The sequence below is a fragment of the Heterodontus francisci genome, chromosome 25, assembly GCF_036365525.1.
Source record: "Heterodontus francisci isolate sHetFra1 chromosome 25, sHetFra1.hap1, whole genome shotgun sequence".
In the NCBI taxonomy this organism is placed as follows: Eukaryota; Metazoa; Chordata; class Chondrichthyes; order Heterodontiformes; family Heterodontidae; genus Heterodontus; species Heterodontus francisci.
The window spans coordinates 76058624-76080448 of record NC_090395.1 but is presented as its reverse complement, the minus strand read 5'-3'; the positions used below and the strand labels follow the sequence as shown (position 1 = coordinate 76080448).

Genomic DNA, 21825 nt, shown 5'->3' with positions numbered 1-21825 from the left:
CTGAAATAGTGTCTGTCAAACATTTAGTTGTTTATTTAAATATATGTTTCAATGATGGAGAGCATTGTCACAGCAGCATCATATCAACAGGGTACAGGTTCCACTCTCACCCAGGATTGGACCTGTTCCACTCTCACCCAGGTTTGGACCTGTTCCACTCTCACCCAGCATTAGACCTGTTTCATTCCCACCTAGGATTGGACCTGTTCCACTCTCACCCAGGATTGGACCTGTTCCAGTCTCACCCAGGATTGGACCTGTTCCACTCTCACCCAGGATTGGACCTGTTCCAATCTCGCCCAGCATTAGACCTGTTCCAATCTCGCCCAGCATTAGACCTGTTCCATTCTCACCTAGGATTGGACCTGTTCCGATCTCACCTAGGATTGGCCCTGTTCCACTCTCACCCAGGCTTGGACTTGTTCCAATCTCGCCCAGGATGAGACATGTTCCATTCTCACCCAGGATTGGACCTGTTCCACTCTCACCCAAGATTGGACCTGTTCCAGTCTCACCCAGGATTGGACCTGTTCCACTCTCACCCAGGATTGGCCCTGTTCCAATCTCGCCCAGCATTAGACCTGTTCCATTCTCACATAGGATTGGACCTGTTCTGACCTCACCCAAGATTGGACCTGTTCCATTCTCACCCAGGATTGGACCTGTTCTAATCTCACCCAGGATTGGACCTGTTCCAATCTCACCCAGGATTAGACCTGTTCCATTCTCAACCAGGATTAGACCTGTTCCAATCTCACCCAGGATTAGACCTGTTGCATTCTTGCCCAGGATTAGACCTGTTCCATTCTCAACCAAGAATAGACCTGTTGCATTCTCAACCAGGATTAGACCTGTTCCATTCTCACCCAGGATTGGACCTGTTCCAATCTCACCCAGGATTGGACCTGTTCCATTCTCACCCAGGATTAGACCTGTTCCACTCTCACCCAGGATGGTAACGGATCCAGTCCCCTCATCATCGGTGCCCTGGTGCCTTTCAAGGCTGGTGCCCACTCCATTCTATTGAATATCTGCCGACTGCCATCTCCCAAGGCTCCCCACTGGTTACATATTCTGCCAGCTCTCCATGCTGAGGCTCAAACATGACAAAAGGCCACATGTGAGTCATCTGAGGGCAGTCAGCACTGAGAAATCCAGCACCAGGCAGTGGACAGGAAGAGAAGAACTTGAAATCCAGAAAAGGCCTGCACAATGAGGAATCATGTTCAAAGGCAAATCTAACTGCTATAAAACCCTGAGCACTTAGCAAGCATTGATTCAGAATATTCAGCATTTACACATTTGTGTGTTTTCTGTTCTCTTCCAGAACTTGCTCAGAATCATGAATTTTACAAGAATGCAGATGTTCGACCTCCCTTTACATATGCTTCCCTCATCCGGCAGGTGGGTGGATTTGCAAGATGGTTTGAAGTCCTGGTTATTCTCTGCTCCTGAAGGCATATCCTGCTGGAGTCTGACACTGTACCATCTCCCAGGGTGAAAACTATTATTTGTAGTAATAATGAATGAATTAAAGGCCCTTAAAGGTGTACTGACATCTGGTTAAATGTCTTGTGACTCATTTTATAATGTGCATTTAAAAAGGTGGGAATTAAGTACATGTACAATTGCATAATGTTTACAGCACTGAAACTGGCCATTCAGCCCAACTGTTCCATGCTGGTGTTTATGCTTCACATGAGCCTCCTCCCATCCTACCTCATATCCCCCTATCATATCTTTCCATTCTTTCTCCCTCATCTGTTTATGTAACTTCCCCTTTAAATGCTTCTCTACTATTTGCCTCAACCGTTTGCTGTGGTAGCGAGTTCCACATTCTCACCACTTCTGGGTAAAGACGTTTCTGCTGAATTTCCTTTAAGATTTATTAGTGACTTTATAATTAATGCCATTATTAGTACAGCTACTCCAATTGCAACATAGAAGTAAAAGGAGATTCATTGGCCAGATTCCATCTGTAACATTGAGTGCAGCTGTGAGTACCTGAGCTCAGAGGAAGCCGATAAACCTTGAAAGAGGCCAGAGGGGCAGTAGAGATGGTTCCAGATATCGAGTGTTTCTGAGGAAAGGTTCAGGAAGTTGGGAATTTTTGAGGTAATGCAATTAAAGCTTTAATAATTAGAAAGGAAGTTGATGCAGGAAAATTGTCCAGTCTGGTGAAGTGTTTGTAGGAGTGAGGAGGGAAGTCAGTAAATCTTTCTGCCTAAACATTATCAAGTTCAAATCAAATCAGAAACGCCTTGGATAAGTTTTCACAAAGAAAAGATGTGGAAGGATACAGGGAAATGGGACTGGGGCAGTCAGCTGCAGGTGGAGAGCTTGCATTGGCATGGGTGTGATGGGCTGAATGGCCTCCTTCTGTTCTGTAATTTCTGCTTGGTCACAATATAAAGAACAGCAGAGAATGACTAAAAGGTTAATCAGGAGAAAGAAATTAGAGTATGAGAGGCAGCGAGCTAGAAATGTAAAAACAGATAGCAAGAGTTTCTACAGGTATTTAAAAAGGAAAAGAGTAAGTAAAGTGAGTGTTGGTCCTCTTGGTGCTGCTTGTCTGCACTGAATGTTGCTGGAGGCAGAGTGTGAAGAAGGGAGTTTGGTAATTGAGGGAGTTCAGTAAGGAGGGGCACTATAAATGAAGAGAGAAAATAAATTTGTCTGCACTGAGAGCTACTTTGAGTGCACAGAGTGTAAAGTGGGAGTTGGTGTGTGAGGGAGTTCGGTGAGGGAGGGGCTGCTTTTTCTACCTTTTTTCAGCCTCCAGTAGCTGCCTCTCTCTTTGGTACAGGGGAAGAAGCTAATTACTGAGTAACTGGTAAGTTATTCTAATTCTAATTGTAATAAATATATTTTAAAGTTACTGTATGGCAGGTCAGCTCGGTCAAGTGGATTGTACAACATGCGGTAAGAGGGAAGCCATGGATGCACCACGTGTCCTAGACGAACAGATCTGCAGGAAGTGTCAACGGCTGCAGAACCTTGAGCTCCAGGTTTCAGAACTTGGGCGGTGGCTGAAGTCACTGTTGTGCATCCACGAGGTAGAGGACTACGTGGATAGCACATTTAGGGAGGTGGTCACACCGCAGGTTAGGAGCATGCAGGCAGAGAGGGAATGGGTGACCACCAGGCAGTCTAGGAGAACCAGGCAGGTAGTGCAGGAGTCCCCTGTGTCTATCTTGCTTGCTAATCAGTTTTCCATTTTGGATACTGGTGAGGGTGATGGTTCCTCAGGGAAGTGCAGCCAGAGCAAAGTCCATGGCACCACTGGTGGCTCAGCAGCACAGGAGGGAAGGAAGAAGAGTAGAAGAGCCATAGTGATAGGGGATTCGATCATCAGGAAATCAGACAGGTGTTTCTGCAGCAGTAAATGTGACTCCAGGATGGTGTGTTGCCTCCCTGGTGCCAGGGTCAAGGATGTCATGGAGCAGCTGCAGGATGTCCTTCTGGAGGAAGGCCAGAGGTCGTGGTCCACATTGGTACCGATGACATAGGTAAGGAGAGGGATGAGGTCCTGAAAGCAGATTGTAGGAAGTTAGGGAGGAAATTAAAAAGCAGGATCTCAAAGGCAGTAATCTCAGGATTACTCCCAGTTCCACATGCTAGTGAGCATAAGAATAGGAGGATTGATCGATTAAACACGTAGCTGGAGAATTGGTGTAGGAGGGAGGGCATCAGATTTCTGAGACATTGGGACCGGTTCTGGGGCAGGTGGCACCTGTACAGGTTGGACAGGCTACACTTTAACAGGACCGGAACTAACATCCTCGCTGGGAGATTTTCTGGTGCTGTTGGGGAGGGTTTAAACTAACTTGTCAGGAGGATGGAAACCTGAGGAGTGGCTCAAATTGGAAGGGAGTAAAGCTGGTAACAGGAGGTAGAAAATTGGCAAGTAGAAGGCAATTGAAACAAAGGCAAGCATCAACTAGGTTTAGAATGCTGAATAATGCCAAGAAGACAAGGTTAAGCGCATTCTACCTGAATTCAAGCAGCATCCGCAATAAGGTAGATGATTTAAAGGCACATATAGAGGTAAATGGGTATGATCTAATTGCCATAACGGAAACGTGGTTACAAGGTGACCAAGACTGGGAACTGAATATTCAAGGATATTTGACATTTAGGATGGACAGGCAAAAAGGAAAAGGAGCTGGTGTTGCACTGATAATAAGGGATGAGATCTATATATTAGTAAGTGAGAATCTCAGATCTGAAGAACAAAATGTGGAATCTGTTTGGATGGAGCTAAGAAACAGCAAGGGGCAGCAAACATTGGTAGGAGTTATTTATAGGCCACCAAACAGTAGTGGTAGTGTGGGCATGGTATTAATCAGGAGATTAGAGAAGCATTTGGCATGGGTAATATAGTAATCACGGGTGACCTCAATCTGCGCATAGACTGGGTAAACCTAATGAGCACTAATGCTGTAGAGGATGAGTTTCTATAGCAGTATGTTGAGGAACTGACTAGAAAACAGGCTATTTTAGATCTAGTATTAAGTAATGAGAAAGGGCTAATTAATAATATTGTTGTAAAAGAACCTTTAGGGATGAGTGACCATAATATGATAGAATTTTACATTATGTTTGAAAGTTCAATCTAAAGCCAGGGTGTTAAATTTGAACAAAGGAAATTATGAAGGTCTGAGGGGCAAATTGGCTGAGGTGGATTGGGAAAATACATTAAAAGGTATGAGAGTACATAGGCAATGGATAGTCTTTAAAGAAATGTTACATAGTTTACAGGCACTATACATTCCTTCAAGGCACAAAAACACCAAAGGTAAAAGTAAACTGTTGCTAACAAAAGAAGTTAAGGATTGTATAAGATTAACAGAAAAGGCCTATAAAGTTGCCAGAAATAGTAGTAAACCTGAGGATTGGGAGGATTTTAGAATACTGCAAAGGAGGATGAAGAAACTGATAAAGAAAGGGAGAATAAAATATGAATGTAAACTAGCAAAAAATATTAAAACAGACTGGAAAATCTTCTATAGGTATGTAAAAAGGAAACTTTTGGCTAAGACAAATGTGGGTCCATTACAGGCAGAGTCAGGAGAATTTATAATGGGGAATAGAGAAATGGCAGAGAAGCTAAATGATTACTTTGTGTCTGTCTTCACTGAGGAAGATACAAGAAATCTCCAAGAATTAGAGATCCAAGGGATTAGGGAGAATGAGGAATTGTAGGAAATTAGTATTAGTAAGAATGTTGTATTGGAGAAATTAATGGGGCTGAAGGTTGATAAGTCCCAAGGATCTGATATTCTACATCCCAGAGTATTGAGAGAGGTAGCTATGGAAATAATGGATGCATTGGTGATCATCTTCCAAAATTCTATAGATTCTGGAACGGTTCCTGCAGATTGGAAGGTTGCAAATGTCACCCCACTATTTAAGAAGGGAGGGAGAGGGAAACAGGGAATTACAGACCTGTTAGTCTTACATCACTAGCAGGGAACATGCTAGAATCTATTCTAAAGGATGTGATAAATGGATACTTGAATAATAATGATCTGATTGGGCATAGTCAACATGGATTTATGAATGGAAAATCATGTTTGATGAACCTGTTGGAGTTTTTTGAGGATGTTACTGACAGAATTGATAAAGGGGAGTTGGTGGACGTAGTATACTTGGCTTTTCAGAAGCCTTTTGATAAAGTCCCCCACAGGAGGTTGGTTAGCAAAACTAAAGCACATGGGATAGGAGGTAATATATTGGCATGGATTAAGGATTGGTTTACAGGCAGAAAACAGAGAGTAGGAATAAACGGGTCATTTTCGCGTTGGCAGGCTGTGACTAGTGGGGTACTGCAAGGATCAGTACTTGGGCCCCATCTGTTCACAATATATATAAATAATTTGGATGTGGGGACCAAATGTAATATTTCTAAGTTCACAGATGATACAAAACTAGGTGGGAATGTGTGTTGTGAGGAAGATGCAAAGTGACTTCAAGGGGATTTGGACAAACTTAGTGAGTGGGCAAGAACGTGGCAGATGGAATATAATGTGGAAAAATGTGAGGTTATCCATTTTGGTAGGAGGAATAGATGTGCAGAGTATTTCTTAAGTGGTAAGAGATTAGAAAGTGTAGATGTACAAAAGGACCTTGGTGTCCTTGTCAATAGGTCACTGAAAGCGAGCATGCAGGTGCAGCAAGCGATTAGGAAGGCCAATGGTATGTTAGTCTTTATCGCAAGAGGATTTGAGTACAGGAGTAGTGAAGTCTTGCTTCAATTGTATAGAACTTTGGTTAGACTCTACCTGGTGTGCCGTTTTGGGCCCCTTACCTTAGGAATGATATTCTTGCCATAAAGGGAGTGCAATGAAAGTTCACCAGAGTAGTTCCCAGCTTGGCGGGACTGTCCTTTGAAGAGAGATTGGGCAAACTTGGCTTGTATTCTCTCGAGTTTCAAAGAATGAGAGGTGATCTCATTGAAACCTACGAGATACTTAAAGGGATAGACAGGGTAGATGCAGCTAAGATGTTTCCCCTGGTTGGGGAGTCTAGAACCAGGGGACACAATTTCAGAATAAGGGGGAATCCACTTAGGACAGAGATGAGGAAAAATGTCTTTACTCGGAGGGTTGTGAATCTTTGGAATTCTCTACCCCAGAGGGCTGTGGAAGCTCAGTCATTGAGTACGTTTAAAGCAGAGATTGACAGATTTCTAAATACCAATGACAGAAAGGGATTTGGGGATAGTGTGGGAAAAAGGCATTGAAGTGGATGATCAGCCATGATCGTATTGAATGGCAGAGCAGGCTCGATGGGCTGAATGGCCTACTCCTGTTCCTATGTTCCTCTAGATAGTGAGAATGGGGAGTTAATAGTAGATAATAAGGAAATGGCGGATGAAATGAACAAATATTTTGCTTCTATCTTCACGATTCTAAAAACATTCCAGTAATAGCTGGAATATATTAAGGGCAAGAGGATAACCAGGGAAAGAGGGGTCACTGACCTGAAACATTAACTCTGCTTCTCTTTCCAGAGATGCTGCCAGACCTGCTGAGTATTTCCAGTATTTCTTGTTTTTATTAAAGGGTAGGGCCCATTAGGGACCAAAGTGGCAATCTATGTGTGGAGCCGGAGGACATAGGTGAGGTTTTAAATGATTACTTTTCATCTGTGTTCACTCTGGAGAAGGACAGTGTAGATGTAGAAATTAGGGAGGGGGATTGTGATATACTTGAACATATTAGCATTGAAAGGGAGGAAGTATTATCTGTTTTAGCGGGTTTAAAAATGGATACATCCCCAGGCCCAGATGAGATGTATCCCAGGCTGTTATGTAAGGCAAGGGAGGAGTTAGCAGGGGCTCTGAGACAAATTTTTAAATCCTCTCTGGCCACTGGAGAGGTACCAGAGGACTGGAGGACAGCAAATGTGGTACCATTATTCAAGAAGGGTAGCAGGGATAAACCAGGCAATTACAGGCTGGTGAGTCTAACATCAGTGGTTGGGAAACTATTGGAAAAAATTCTGAGGGACAGGATTAATCTCCACTTGGAGAGGCAGGGATTAATCAGAGATAGTCAGCAAGGCTTTGTCAGGGGTAGATCGTGTCTAACTAACTTGATTGAATTTTTAGAGGTGGTGACTGGATGTGTAGATGAGGGTAAAGCATTTGATATAGTCTACATGGACTTCAGTAAGGCTTTTGATAAGGTCCCGCATGGGAGATTGGTTAAGAAGAGCCCATGGGATCCAGGGCAATTTGGCAAATTGGATCCAAAATTGGCTCAGTGGCAGGAGGCAGAAGGTGATGGTCGAGGGTTGTTTTTGCAAGTGGAAGCCTGTGACCAGGGGTATACCGCAGGGATCGGTGCTGGGACCCTTGCTGTTTATAGTGTACATTAATGATTTAGACTTGAATGTAGAAACATAGAAAAATAGGAGCAGGAGTAGGCCATTCGACCCCTCGAGCCTGCACCACCATTCAATAGGATCATGGCTGCTCATTCAAACTCAGTACCCTGTTCCCACTTTCTCCCCGTATCCCTTGATCCCCTTAGCCCGAAGAACTATATCTCTTTCTTGAATATATTTAATGACTTGGCCTCAACTGCTTTCCGTGGTAGAGAATTCCACTGGTTCATCACTCTCTGGGTGAAGAAATCTCTCCTCATCTCAGTCCTAAATAGCTTACCCCTTATCCTTAGCCTGTGACCCCTGGTCCTGGACTCCCCTGCCATCGGTAACATCTTTCCTGCATCTAGTCTGTCCTGTTAGAATTTTGTAGGTTTCTATGAGATCCCCTCTCATTCTTCTAAACTCTAGCGAATACAAGCCTAATTGACCCAATCTCTCTTCATACATATAGGAGGTATGATCAGTAAGTTCGCAGATGACATGAAAATTGGTGGTGTTGTAAATAGTGAGGAGGAAATCCTTAGATTACAGGACGATATAGATGGGCTGCTAAGATGGGCGGAGCAGTGGCAAATGGAATTTAATCCTGAGAAGTGTGAGGTGATGCATTTTGCAAGGACCAACAAATCAAAGAAAAATACAATGGATGGTAGGACCCTAAGAAGTATAGAGGGTCAGAGGGAACTTGGTGTACTTGTCCATAGATCACTGAAGGCAGCAGCACAGGTAGATAAGGTGGTTAGGAAGGCATATGGGATACTTACCTTTATTAGCTGCGACATAGAATATAAGAGCAGGGAGGTTATGATGGAGCTATATAAAACGCTAGTTAGGCCACAGCTGGAGTACTGTGTACAGTTCTGGTCACCACACTATAGGAAGGATGTGATTGCACTGGAGAGGGTGCAGAGGAGATTCACCAGGATGTTGCCTGGGCTGGAGCATTTCAGCTATGAGAGAGACTGGATTGGCTAGGGTTGTTTTCCTTAGAGCAGAAAAGGCTGAGGGGGGACCTGATTGAGGTATACACAATTATGAAGGGCATTGATAGGTTAGATAGGAAGAATCTTTTTCCCTTAGCGGAGGGGTCAATAACCAGGGGGCAAAGATTTAAGGTAAGGGGCAGGAGGTTTAGAGGGGATTTGAGGAAAAAAAATTTCACCCAGAGGGTGGATGGAATCTGGAACACACTGCCTGAGGGGTGGTAGAGGCAGGAACCCTCACAACATTTTAGAAATATTTAGATGTGCACTTGGAATGCCATAGCATACAAGGCTATGGGCCAAGTGCTGGAAAACGGGATTAGAATAGTTAGGTGCTTGATGGCCGGCACTGACACGATGGGCCGAAGGGCCTGTTTTTGTGCTGTATAACTCTATGACTCCAATAGCTGTAAATCAGGAGGTGGAAAGAAGAGAGGAACATGGGGAAATTATAATCACCAGAGAAGCAGTACTGACCAAACTGATGGAGCTGCGAGCTGACAAGTCATCGGGTCCTGATCGGCTTCATCCTCAGGTCTTAAAAGAGGTGACTAATGAGGTAGTAGAGGCATTGGTGTTAATTTTTCAAACTTCACTAGATTCTGGAAAGGTCCCATCTGACTGGAGAGTAGCAAATATAACCCCTCCATTCAAGAAGGCGGGAGGCTGAAAACAGGTAACTATAGGCCAGTTAGCTTGACATCTGTCATGGGGAAGGTGTTAGAGTCGATCATTAAGGAGGCTATAGCTGGGCACTTAGAAAAACAATAGATAATCGGGAATAGTCAGCATGATTTTGTGAAAGGGAAATCATGTTTAACTAATTTGTTGGAGTTCTTTGAAGGAGTAACATGTGCTGTGGATAAAGGGGAGCCCGTTGACGGTACTGTACTTGGATTTCCAGAAGGCATTTGACAAGGTGTCACATAAAAGGTTATTGCACAAAGTAGGAGCTCATGGTGTAGTGGGTAACATATTAGCATGGATAGAAGATTGGCTGGCTGTCAGAAAGCAGAGAGTATGCATAAATGGGTCCTTTCTGATTGGCAGACGTGACACGTGGAGTATTGCAGGGGTCTGTGCTGGGACCTCAACTTTTTACAATTTATATCAATGACTTAGATCAGGGGAGTGATGGCATGGTAGCTAAGCTTGCAGATGACACAAAGACAGGTAGGAAAGTATGTAGTGAAGAGGACATAAGGAGGTTGCAGATCAGTATAGATAGGTTGAGTGAGTGGGCAAAAATCTGGCAGATGGAGTAGAATGTGGAAAAATCTGAACTTGTTCACTTTGGCAGGAAGAATAAAAAAGCAGAGTATTATTTAAATGGAGAGCGACTGCAGAATTCTAAAGTGCAGAGGGATCTAGGTGTTCTAGTGCAGGAGTCACAAAAAGTTAGTATGCAGGTACAGCAAGCAATAAAGAAGGCTAATGGTATGCTATCCTTTATTACGAGAGAAATTGAAAATAAAAGTAAGGATGTTATGCTTCAGTTATACAGGGCATTGGGAGACTACATCTCAAATACTGTGTACAGTTCTGGTCTGTTTATTTAAGGAAGGATGCAAATGTGTTGGAGGCGGTTCAGAGGAGGTTTACTAGATTGATACCTGGAATGAGCAGGTTGTCTTATGGGGAAAGGTTGGACAGACTGGGCTTGAGTTTTCACTTGAGTTTAGAAGAGTGAGGGGAGACTTGATTGAAGTTTATAAGATCCTGAACTGTCTTGACATGGTGGATGTGGAAAGGATGTTTCCTCTTGTGGGAGAGTCCAGAACTAGGGGGCACTATTTTAAAATTAGGGGTCTCCCTTTTAGGACAGAGATGAGGAGGAATTTTTTCTCTGAGGGTTTTGCGACTTTGGAACTCTCTGCCGCAGAAGGTGAGGAGGCGGAGTCTTTGACTATTCTTAAGGCGGAGGTGGATAGATTCTTGTTAGGAAACAAAATCAAAGGTTATCAGGGGTAGATGGGAGTGTGGAATTCGAGACACAAACAGATCAGCCATGATCTTTTTGAATGGCGGAGCAGACTAGAGGGGCTGAATGGCCTACTTCTGCTTCTAATTCATATGTTCATATGCTCGTATTCCAAACTTGCCAATTCCATCCTTCTCACCCTAACGCCCGCAATCCCATATCTCTCCACAAACATTGCAAGTTGTCTCTTGAACCCATTTCTCCCATCTGCTTCAATCACAATGGGGGGATTTTACGCACTGCCCTGCAGTGGGTTTGGAGACGGAGAGATTTAATCAGGTGGGATGATGGCAAGAGGGATGTGGACCCCCGCCACTTTCCTGCCTCCACCCATATTAAGTCCGTGGCGGGAAGGCCCATGGACAGCCTTCCTGTCCCGCTGTCAATTGAGGCCCTTAAGTGGGGAATTAATTCCCCAATTAATGGCCCCATCCTGCCTCTGCCACTATTAGCCCAGGTGGACAGGCCTGTCACCACACGGAGAGCATAGCAAGCAAACCCATGCAGGTTGCTTACCAGCTCTAGGGACGGTCCCTGTTCAAAGGCTCTCAGTGCTTGATCAAAGGACCCAGCGTCGAGAAAGTGGGGGTTGCGCTGAGATCCCCCGCTCTTGCTGTTGACCACCTACATCCCCTCCCCCACAACCTCCACCCCATGAAACTCCTCCAGCCATGACTCATCCATGGCCTGGGTTCCTCAATGATCCTAGGCCTCAGGTGGATGCTCTACCTGCAGCAGCCACCACCCTGCACTGACATTGCTCAGTAAAAGAGCTGCTGGCCTCTGATTGGCTGGCAGATCTCAGTGGGCGGGGCATCTGTCATCAGGGTCCTTAATCCCGAGGAAGGCCTGCTGCTGTCCACTTAAATGCCTGTTTGGCGTGTGATGCGGTGGGCCTTCCTCAGCAATGGTGATGTGAGGCTCTTGCCGGTACTTCAGCTGGTGGCCGAGTCCCCTGTTGCCTACATAAAATCCCCCCAATAAGTTTGGCATTCCAACACCTTTTGCAAGTCTATCTGTTTGTGATGCTGTCATCTCCCATCCTGTCTGTAATGTCTAGTGCCGTGCCATCCTATTCTGTCCTGTCCCGTCCTGGCCTGTCCCGTCTTGGCCTGTCCCATCCCATCACCCCTGTCCTGTCCTGTTGCTGCAATCCACTGTGTCACCTCAGCCTTTCCTTTCCTGCAGGCGATCTTGGAAGCACCCGACAGGCAGTTAACACTCAATGAAATTTATAACTGGTTTACAAGAATGTTCGCATATTTCCGGAGAAACACGGCCACATGGAAGGTGAGTGTCTAAAAAATGCTATTCTTTATTTCTGTGTTTTAAAATAAACCATGGACCATATAGTCTGCTTTAATGATGTTGTTTGAAGGCTAGATATTGGTCAGGACATCAGAATAACTCCCTGGTCTTCTTTGAAATAGTGTCATGGGATCTTTTACATCTACCTGAAAGGACAGATGTTGCCTCAGTTTAACATCTCATCTGAAGGAAGGCACCTCTGAAGATGCAGCATTCCTCAGTACTGCACTGAGAGTGTCAACCTGGATTTTGTGCTCAAGTCTCTGGAGTGGGGCTTGAACCCACAAACTTCTAACTTAGAGGAAAGAGTACCCCTCTAAGCCACGACTGACATGAGCTTAAAGCAGTCACTCAATCAAATGACGTAGCTAAGTATGTAATGTTTTTCATTTGGGAGGCTGAGATGTCGATCACCAACCTAGTCTTCTCCATGACATGCTTCCTCAGATTTCTCAGTGGGTGCTGTGACCATCTGTGTGACTGCCACCGCAGTGGTAGGGGTATGGATGTGACAGACATTTGCAGCAATGCTCAGTGACAGTGACTGAAGCAAATCGGATGTTGGGATGTATTAATAGGTCAATAGTGAGTTGAAACAGTAAAATCAAAGATATTGCAGATATTGAAAGAATACAGAATAGTGCAACCAGAATGATTAAGGAGATGAAGGGATTGGATTACGAGGAGTGATTATGTAAATTGGACATGTTCTCACTGTAAAAGAGAAGGTTGAGAAGTGAGCTGATCGTTGCTCTTAAGATTTAAAGAGACTAGAGATAATGTCGACCATGACAAGCTGGTTCACCTTGTCTGGAACTGTAGAACCAGAGAACACGGCCTGCACTTGAAGGGGGAAATTCAAAACTCATCTGTGGAAACAATATTTCAGTGAGCGAGTGGAACAGCTTCTGAGGTAGACAGTCGGAGCAGTTAGTACTGATTCAAAGAGACATACAAATGACATAAGGGAATATGAGGATAGTGTGGGAAAAAGGCATTGAAGTGGAATGTCAGCCATGATCATACTGAATGGCAGGGCAGACTCGGTGGGCTGAATGGCCTACTCCTGCTCCTATATTCTTATGTTTCTGTACAAATTAGATAGATCTCTTTCAGAAAATGCCATTTTGGAATCCAGCATCTGACTCATTTGAGACATGATGTATGGTGAGTGCAGCATGCTCGGGAGGAACAGGTGAGTTTGGATCTATGGTTCCCAAAGCTCTCCACCACAGGGGGTTTTCCTCACCTCATGTCTGAGTCTGTTGTTACTCTTTGATAGAGATTGATCACTGTGATTGGTCAATAACTCCATTATCAATGTATCATGTGACTACCAGGATGGTAGAAGGTGAACTCGATGGACTCTGGTTTTATTGTCCAGCAATTTCTATGTTGTTCATAAAGGTTTTATGAAGACTTTTTTTTTGATTGAGTGTTTTCTCTTTTTTGAATTCCATTTCACCCTTCTGTACAATTCATCATTGGATTCTGGAGAGCACGCAACAGAACAGCATCAAAACTCCTTCATCCAATTGCAAATGATAATTAGTTTCCCTACAGGAGAGAAATAGTTGCTGCACGCTATGAGATTGTAGGTTATTCCTCACTCAGAAAAGTGGCTCTCTTTATAATGCAGATCAGTGTCACTAACTCTCTGCCACTCTCAGGAAGGCTGCCCTGTGGAATGATGGGATGTGCGTCTGGAATGTCGATTCCTCATGCAGTGAGTTTCTGATTTCAGACAATTCACTGTGGAAGACGCTTCCCACAGGGAGAGAAAGAAATCTATGCAACAGGAGCTCGATTTTACTGAGAGCCTTTAACCTGCTGTATGGCAGCTGGTAAAACCCTTAGCTCCTAATAACAAGCTGTCACCTGTGTTTGCTGAAGAGTGAAACAGGAGAGGGTACTGCCCCAATATAACTGCTCCATCAACATCACAAAACCTGAAAACAAGGGCCAGAGTAACACGGAGCGGCAAAGTTTGCAGAAGAGTACATGTGGAAGGGAAATGAGCTGCAATCATCCCCTCACATCTGTTATGCAGACACAATCACACACAACACTTGACATGTCATGTAAAGTCAATGAGTGGAAAACAGGAGCTGATTAAATAGCTGAATGATATTAACATGGCCATCAAAGGATTTGAACACTAGGATAATTTTAAATGCAAGGTGTCAGAGGACCGGGAGCCGGTGTAGGTCAGCGAGCACAGGGGTGATGGGTGAATGGGACTTGGTACGAGTTAGGATATGACAGCAGATACTGTTGTTCTCAGCACCTCATTCCAGGAGGTGTGCGGGAGTCATTCCAATTAATTTTAGTTAAAGGTCAGGGGTCATAGTGCAGGACACCACCAAGACTGGATAGAATAGGGGAGAAGGAGAGCTGAATCAAGATTTAGCGCCTGTAGATTGTAAGAGGAAGGGAACCAGGGATGTGCAGTAAATGCCAAGCTTTCCAGCAACACCCAAATTGAGAATACATTTTTAAAAAGATAATTTGCTAGCAGCCCACAAGTCTCTGCTTTACAAAGAAAGTGTTCTTGTTAGTGGCAGCTCATGGCTTCTGGTTGTTTATATGTTTGATGAAGGTTTATTTTTTAGTTGAGTTATTGTTCTCATTTTTGGATAATTCCATTCCACCCTTCGGTACGATTCATCACGTGAATCTGGAGGTGAGGAGTTCCACAACTTTGATGTGATGGGAAAGAATAAGTTTGAGGAGAAGACATTGCGAAGAATTTTGATTTTAACAGTGAAGATACAGGGAAGAGGAGGAGTGTGGAGCTCAGAAAGAACAAGAGAGGAAAGTTCAAAAGAATGATGATAATGTCAATAAAACAAAGAGAGAGACAGGAAAGGAGGTGACAGGGAGCGACTAGGGTCAAGGTGAGGGAATGATTGACAATTAGATGGCAAACTTTTTAGTTTCTAATCCACCCATTTAAATATAAGGGTCTTGACACAATGATTTACACCGGAGACACACTTCAAAGTGTCTAAAGTATTTTTAAAAGGAGCACAAGAAAGATGGTCATTTTCAGCTTGTTAACCTGGCCTCTCCCCAACAGCAAGAGGTAAGGATTTACAAGTATGTGCCTACCTACAGAGACCTCAGTAGTTAACCTCTCATTGATTTCAACATGTTCCTATGTAGAACACATTCCCACAGCCACTAACAGGACATTAACCTTAAAAGGACAAGCCAGGTTAGACAAAGCCCCAACTTAGTAATAGAGTAAGTTGAGAGGGGAAGTGAAGAGGAATGTAAGACTGGCAAAGAGAGAATATAAGAATAGAATGGCAGTTAACATAAAAGGGAACCCAAAAATCATCTACTGGCATGTAAATAGTAAGCAGGTAGTAAGAGGTGGGATGGGGCATATTAGGGACAAAGAGGGTGATATCTGCATAGAGGCACAGGGCGAAGCTAATATACTTAACGAGTACTTTGTGTGAGTGTTTACTTAGGAAGAGGTTGCTGGCAAAATATCAGCAGAAGCAGAGATGGTAGAGGTAATGGATGGGGTGAAAATTGATAGGAAGGATGTACTGGAAAGGCTGGCTATGCTTAGAGTGGATAAGTTCCCTGGTCCAGATGGCTTGCATCCCAGGTTGCTAAAGGAAGTAGGGGTGGAGATAGTGGAAGGGCTTGTCACAATCTTCCAATCTTGCCTAGATACAGGGGAGGTACCAGAGGATTGGAGAATGGCACATGTATGTCAGACTGTGAATGTACTTGTGCATGCCCATGTGTTGTGTGCGCACGTGCGTGAATCATGGGTTAGACAGGATCAGGCCCAGTTGTAGTTCCTTGACCACCTCCACACTCTGGGATCACACACACATGAGGATTCACTATCTGGGAAAGGCATCTGTGGAACCACTCCCCAGATAGAAGGCTGAGCCTAAAGATGGGAAGTAAATTGAGGAGTAAGATTTTTTTAAATTATGTTTGTTCTTTAAAAGCGAGTGAAAGGATATTATGGATAATCTGTAAATTCAGTAATTAAACCAAACAAGGGAGGGGAAAAAAGCACAATTTCTAGCTCTGTGTGGCATGAACAATTGCTGTGCAATCTGGTGTCACAACTATCAGGAGCAAGTTAATTTAAGCTCATCCCCATGTGATTAAATGTCCTTGGGAGATTTGGTGTGGCTGTTTCAATCAGAGCTAGGTGTGTGTCAGTCACATCAGCACGTAAACAAGTGTTTTAATGTGATTATTAGCAAGTCATTGAGAGGCCTATTTATCTTGGTTCTGCACTGGGATTTTTTTTGTCTGTCTTTAACACAGGAGGCTGTGACATTTGAAGCAAACCAAGCAGTTTCAGAGACAGAGCGCGAGGGCTTTATCTTCAAAATAGCTAAATAGAGTGTCATTGGAACTTCATTAAAAATTCACACTTACAACATAGAGCCACAATCAGACTGACCCAGTCCTATTGAAAATTCACTCATATGTGGAGAGGAAATGTGCCTTCGAGAATGGACTGGTGAGGTGATGGGACAGGGTATATGGAATAGTTGCTCTGTGATAATATCTGAAACCAGGCAGAATTTGAGAAAAACCACAAAACCTACCCGAATTTAAATGTTAGGTTTTAGCTCTGGCATCAGTTGGTTGTGCTTTCACTTCTAAGTCAGAAGATTGTGGGTTTAAGTCCCACTCCAGGACTTCAGCGTTACAGTCAAGACTGGCCTTCAGTGCAGAACTAAGGGAGAGCTGCACTGTTGGAGGTGCTGTCTTTCAGATGAGACATTAAACTGAGGCCCTGTCTGCCCTATCAGGTGGATGTAAAAGATCCCATGGCACTATTGTGAAGAAGAGCAGGGGAGTTACCTTAGTGTCCCAGTCAATACTTATCCCTCAATCAACATCACAAAGATGAATTATCTGGTCATTAACACATAGTCATGTGCACATTGGCTGCTGTGTTTCCTACATTACAACTGTGACTACACTTCAAAAGTGAAAGGTACTATATAAATGCAAGTCTTGCTTTCAAATTTGTCACTCTCCAAACGTTTAATTGAGTGAATGCATTTGTTACGGGATTGATGTTTATGTTATCAGCGCAACTGACAGTTTACAGCCGTGCCATGTGTTGTCCTGGCATGGTGGATAGAACAGGAATGGAACGAAGCCCCATTCTCAGTGCTGACTATCACTGGGATACAGTTCCTGAAGGTGCTGACTCTCACTGGGGGACAGTTCCTGAAGGTGCTGACTCTCACTGGGATACAGTTCCTGAAGGTGCTGACTCTCACTGGGATACAGTTCCTGAAGGTGCTGACTCTCAGTGGGATACAGTTCCTGAAGGTGCAGACTCTCACTGGGATACAGTTCCTGAAGGTGCTGACACTCACTGGGATACAGTTCCTGAAGGTGCTGACTTTCACTGGGATACAGTTCCTGAAGGTGCTAACACTCACTGGGATACAGTTCCTGAAGGTGCTGACTTTCACTGGGATACAGTTCCTGAAGGTGCTGACTCTCACTGGGGGACAGTTCCTGAAGGTGCTGACTCTCACTGGGGGACAGTTCCTGAAGGTGCTGACTCTCACTGGGATACAGTTCCTGAAGGTGCTGACTCTCACTGGGATACAGTTCCTGAAGGTGCTGACTCTCAGTGGGATACAGTTCCTGAAGGTGCAGACTCTCACTGGGATACAGTTCCTGAAGGTGCTGACACTCACTGGGATACAGTTCCTGAAGGTGCTGACTTTCACTGGGATACAGTTCCTGAAGGTGCTAACACTCACTGGGATACAGTTCCTGAAGGTGCTGACTTTCACTGGGATACAGTTCCTGAAGGTGCTGACACTCACTGGGATACAGTTCCTGAAGGTGCTGACTCTCACTGGGATACAGTTCCTGAAGGTGCTGACTCTCACTGGGATACAGTTCCTGAAGGTGCTGACTCTCACTGGGATACAGTTCCTGAAGGTGCTGACTCTCACTGGGATACAGTTCCTGAATGTGCTGACTCTCACTGGGATACAGTTCCTGAAGGTGCTGACTCTCACTGGGATACAGTTCCTGAAGGTGCTGACTCTCACTGGGATACAGTTCCTGAAGGTGCGGACTATCACTGGGATACAGTTCCTGAAGGTGCAGACTCTCACTGGGATACAGTTCCTGAATGTGCTGACTCTCATTGGGATACAGTTCCTGAAGCTGCTGACTCTCACTGGGATACAGTTCCTGAATGTGCTGACTCTCACTGGGATACAGTTCCTGAAGGTGCTGACTCTCACTGGGATACAGTTCCTGAATGTGCTGACTCTCACTGGGATACAGTTCCTGAAGGTGCTGACACTCACTGGGATACAGTTCCTGAAGGTGCTGAATCTCACTGGGATACAGTTCCTGAAGGTGCTGAATCTCACTGGGGGACAGTTCCTGAAGGTGCTGAATCTCACTGGGGGACAGTTCCTGAAGGTGCTGACTATCAGTGAGATACATTTCCTGAAGGTGCTGAATCTCACTGGAATACAGTTCTTGAAGGTGCTGACTCTCACTGGGATACAGTTCCTGAAGGTGCTGCCTCTCACTGGGATACAGTTCCTGAAGGTGCGGACTATCACTGGGATACAGTTCCTGAAGGTGCAGACTCTCACTGGGATACAGTTCCTGAATGTGCTGACTCTCACTGGGATACAGTTCCTGAATGTGCTGACTCTCACTGGGATACAGTTCCTGAATGTGCTGACTCTCACTGGGATACAGTTCCTGAAGGTGCTGACTCTCGCTGGGATACAGTTCCTGAATGTGCTGACTCTCACTGGGATACAGTTCCTGAAGGTGCTGACTCTCACTGGGATACAGTTCCTGAAGGTGCTGAATCTCACTGGGGGACAGTTCCTGAAGGTGCTGACTATCACTGGGATACATTTCCTGAAGGTGCTGAATCTCACTGGGATACAGTTCCTGAAGGTGCTGACTATCAGTGAGATACATTTCCTGAAGGTGCTGAATCTCACTGGAATACAGTTCTTGAAGGTGCTGACTCTCACTGGGATACAGTTCCTGAAGGTGCTGCCTCTCACTGGGATACAGTTCCTGAAGGTGCTGACTCTCACTGGGGGACAGTTCCTGAAGGTGCTGACTCTCACTGGGATACAGTTCCTGAAGTTGCTGACTCTCACTGGAATACAGTTCCTGAAGGTGCTGACTCTCACTGGGATACAGTTCCTGAAGGTGCTGACTCTCACTGGGATACAGTTCCTGAAGGTGCTGGCTCTCACTGGGATACAGTTCCTGAAGGTGCTGACTCTCACTGGGGGACAGTTCCTGAAGGTGCTGACTCTCACTGGGATACAATTGCTGAAGGTGCTGACTCTCACTGGGGGACAGTTCCTGAAGGTGCTGACTCTCACGGGGATACAGTTCCTGAAGGTGCTGACTCTCACTGGGGGACAGTTCCTGAAGGTGCTGACTCTCACTGGGATACAGTTCCTGAAGGTGCTGACTCTCACTGGGGGACAGTTCCTGAAGGTGCTGACTCTCACTGGGGGACAGTTCCTGAAGGTGCTGACTCTCACTGGGATACAGTTCCTGAAGGTGCTGACTCTCACTGGGGGACAGTTCCTGAAGGTGCTGACTCTCACTGGGGGACAGTTCCTGAAGGTGCTGACTCTCACTGGGATACAATTCCTGAAGGTGCTGACTCTCACTGGGGGACAGTTCCTGAAGGTGCTGACTCTCACTGGGGGACAGTTCCTGAAGGTGCTGACTCTCACTGGGATACAGTTCCTGAAGGTGCTGACTCTCACTGGGATACAGTTCCTGAAGGTGCTGACTCTCACTGGGATACAGTTCCTGAAGGTGCTGACTCTCACTGGGATACAGTTCCTGAAGGTGCTGACTCTCACTGGGGGACAGTTCCTGAAGGTGCTGACTCTCACTGGGGGACAGTTCCTGAAGGTGCTGACTCTCACTGGGGGACAGTTCCTGAAGGTGCAGACTCTCACTGGGATACAGTTCCTGAAGGTGCAGACTCTCACTGGGATACAGTTCCTGAAGGTGCTGACTCTCACTGGGATACAGTTCCCGAAGGTGCTGTCTCTCACTGGAATACAGTTCCTGAAGGTGCTGACTCTCACTGGGATACAGTTCCTGAAGGTGCTGTCTCTCACTGGGATACAGTTCCAGAAGGTGCTGACTCTCACTGGGGCCAGTTCCTGAAGGTGCTGTCTCTCACTGAGATACAGTTCCTCAAGTTGCTGACTTTCACTGGGATACAGTTCCTGAAGGTGCTGTCCCTCACTGAGATACAGTTCCTGAAGGTGCTGACACTCACTGGGATACAGTTCCTGAAGGTGCTGACTCTCACTGGGATACAGTTCCTGAAGGTGCTGACTCTCACTGGGATACAGTTCCTGAAGGTGCTGACTCTCACTGGGATACAGTTCCTGAATGTGCTGACTCTCACTGGGATACAGTTCCTGAAGGTGCTGACTCTCACTGGGATACAGTTCCTGAATGTGCTGACTCTCACTGGGATACAGTTCCTGAATGTGCTGACTCTCACTGGGATACAGTTCCTGAAGGTGCTGACTCTCACTGGAATACAGTTCCTGAAGGTGCTGACTCTCACTGGGGGACAGTTCCTGAAGGTGCTGACTCTCACTGGGATACAGTTCCTGAAGTTGCTGACTCTCACTGGAATACAGTTCCTGAAGGTGCTGACTCTCACTGGGATACAGTTCCTGAAGGTGCTGACTCTCACTGGGATACAGTTCCTGAAGGTGCTGGCTCTCACTGGGATACAATTCCTGAAGGTGCTGACTCTCACTGGGGGACAGTTCCTGAAGGTGCTGACTCTCACTGGGATACAATTGCTGAAGGTGCTGACTCTCACTGGGGGACAGTTCCTGAAGGTGCTGACTCTCACGGGGATACAGTTCCTGAAGGTGCTGACTCTCACTGGGGGACAGTTCCTGAAGGTGCTGACTCTCACTGGGATACAGTTCCTGAAGGTGCTGACTCTCACTGGGGGACAGTTCCTGAAGGTGCTGACTCTCACTGGGGGACAGTTCCTGAAGGTGCTGACTCTCACTGGGATACAGTTCCTGAAGGTGCTGACTCTCACTGGGGGACAGTTCCTGAAGGTGCTGACTCTCACTGGGGGACAGTTCCTGAAGGTGCTGACTCTCACTGGGATACAATTCCTGAAGGTGCTGACTCTCACTGGGGGACAGTTCCTGAAGGTGCTGACTCTCACTGGGGGACAGTTCCTGAAGGTGCTGACTCTCACTGGGATACAGTTCCTGAAGGTGCTGACTCTCACTGGGATACAGTTCCTGAAGGTGCTGACTCTCACTGGGATACAGTTCCTGAAGGTGCTGACTCTCACTGGGATACAGTTCCTGAAGGTGCTGACTCTCACTGGGGGACAGTTCCTGAAGGTGCTGACTCTCACTGGGGGACAGTTCCTGAAGGTGCTGACTCTCACTGGGGGACAGTTCCTGAAGGTGCAGACTCTCACTGGGATACAGTTCCTGAAGGTGCAGACTCTCACTGGGATACAGTTCCTGAAGGTGCTGACTCTCACTGGGATACAGTTCCCGAAGGTGCTGTCTCTCACTGGAATACAGTTCCTGAAGGTGCTGACTCTCACTGGGATACAGTTCCTGAAGGTGC

At 45.6% G+C, this 21825-nt stretch overlaps 1 protein-coding gene across 8 annotated transcripts in view; it reads left to right on the top strand.

Moving 5' to 3' along the window:
• The window catches only part of foxp4 (forkhead box P4), a 500447-nt gene that overhangs the window by 428166 nt on the left and 50456 nt on the right, over positions 1 to 21825 (top strand). For all 8 annotated transcript variants that reach the window (XM_068057550.1, XM_068057552.1, XM_068057556.1 and 5 more), the window contains 2 exons: positions 1328 to 1404; positions 12049 to 12150. In XM_068057550.1, the coding sequence (XP_067913651.1) occupies positions 1328 to 1404; positions 12049 to 12150 (179 nt within the window). The remainder of the gene's footprint in view (positions 1 to 1327; positions 1405 to 12048; positions 12151 to 21825) is intronic.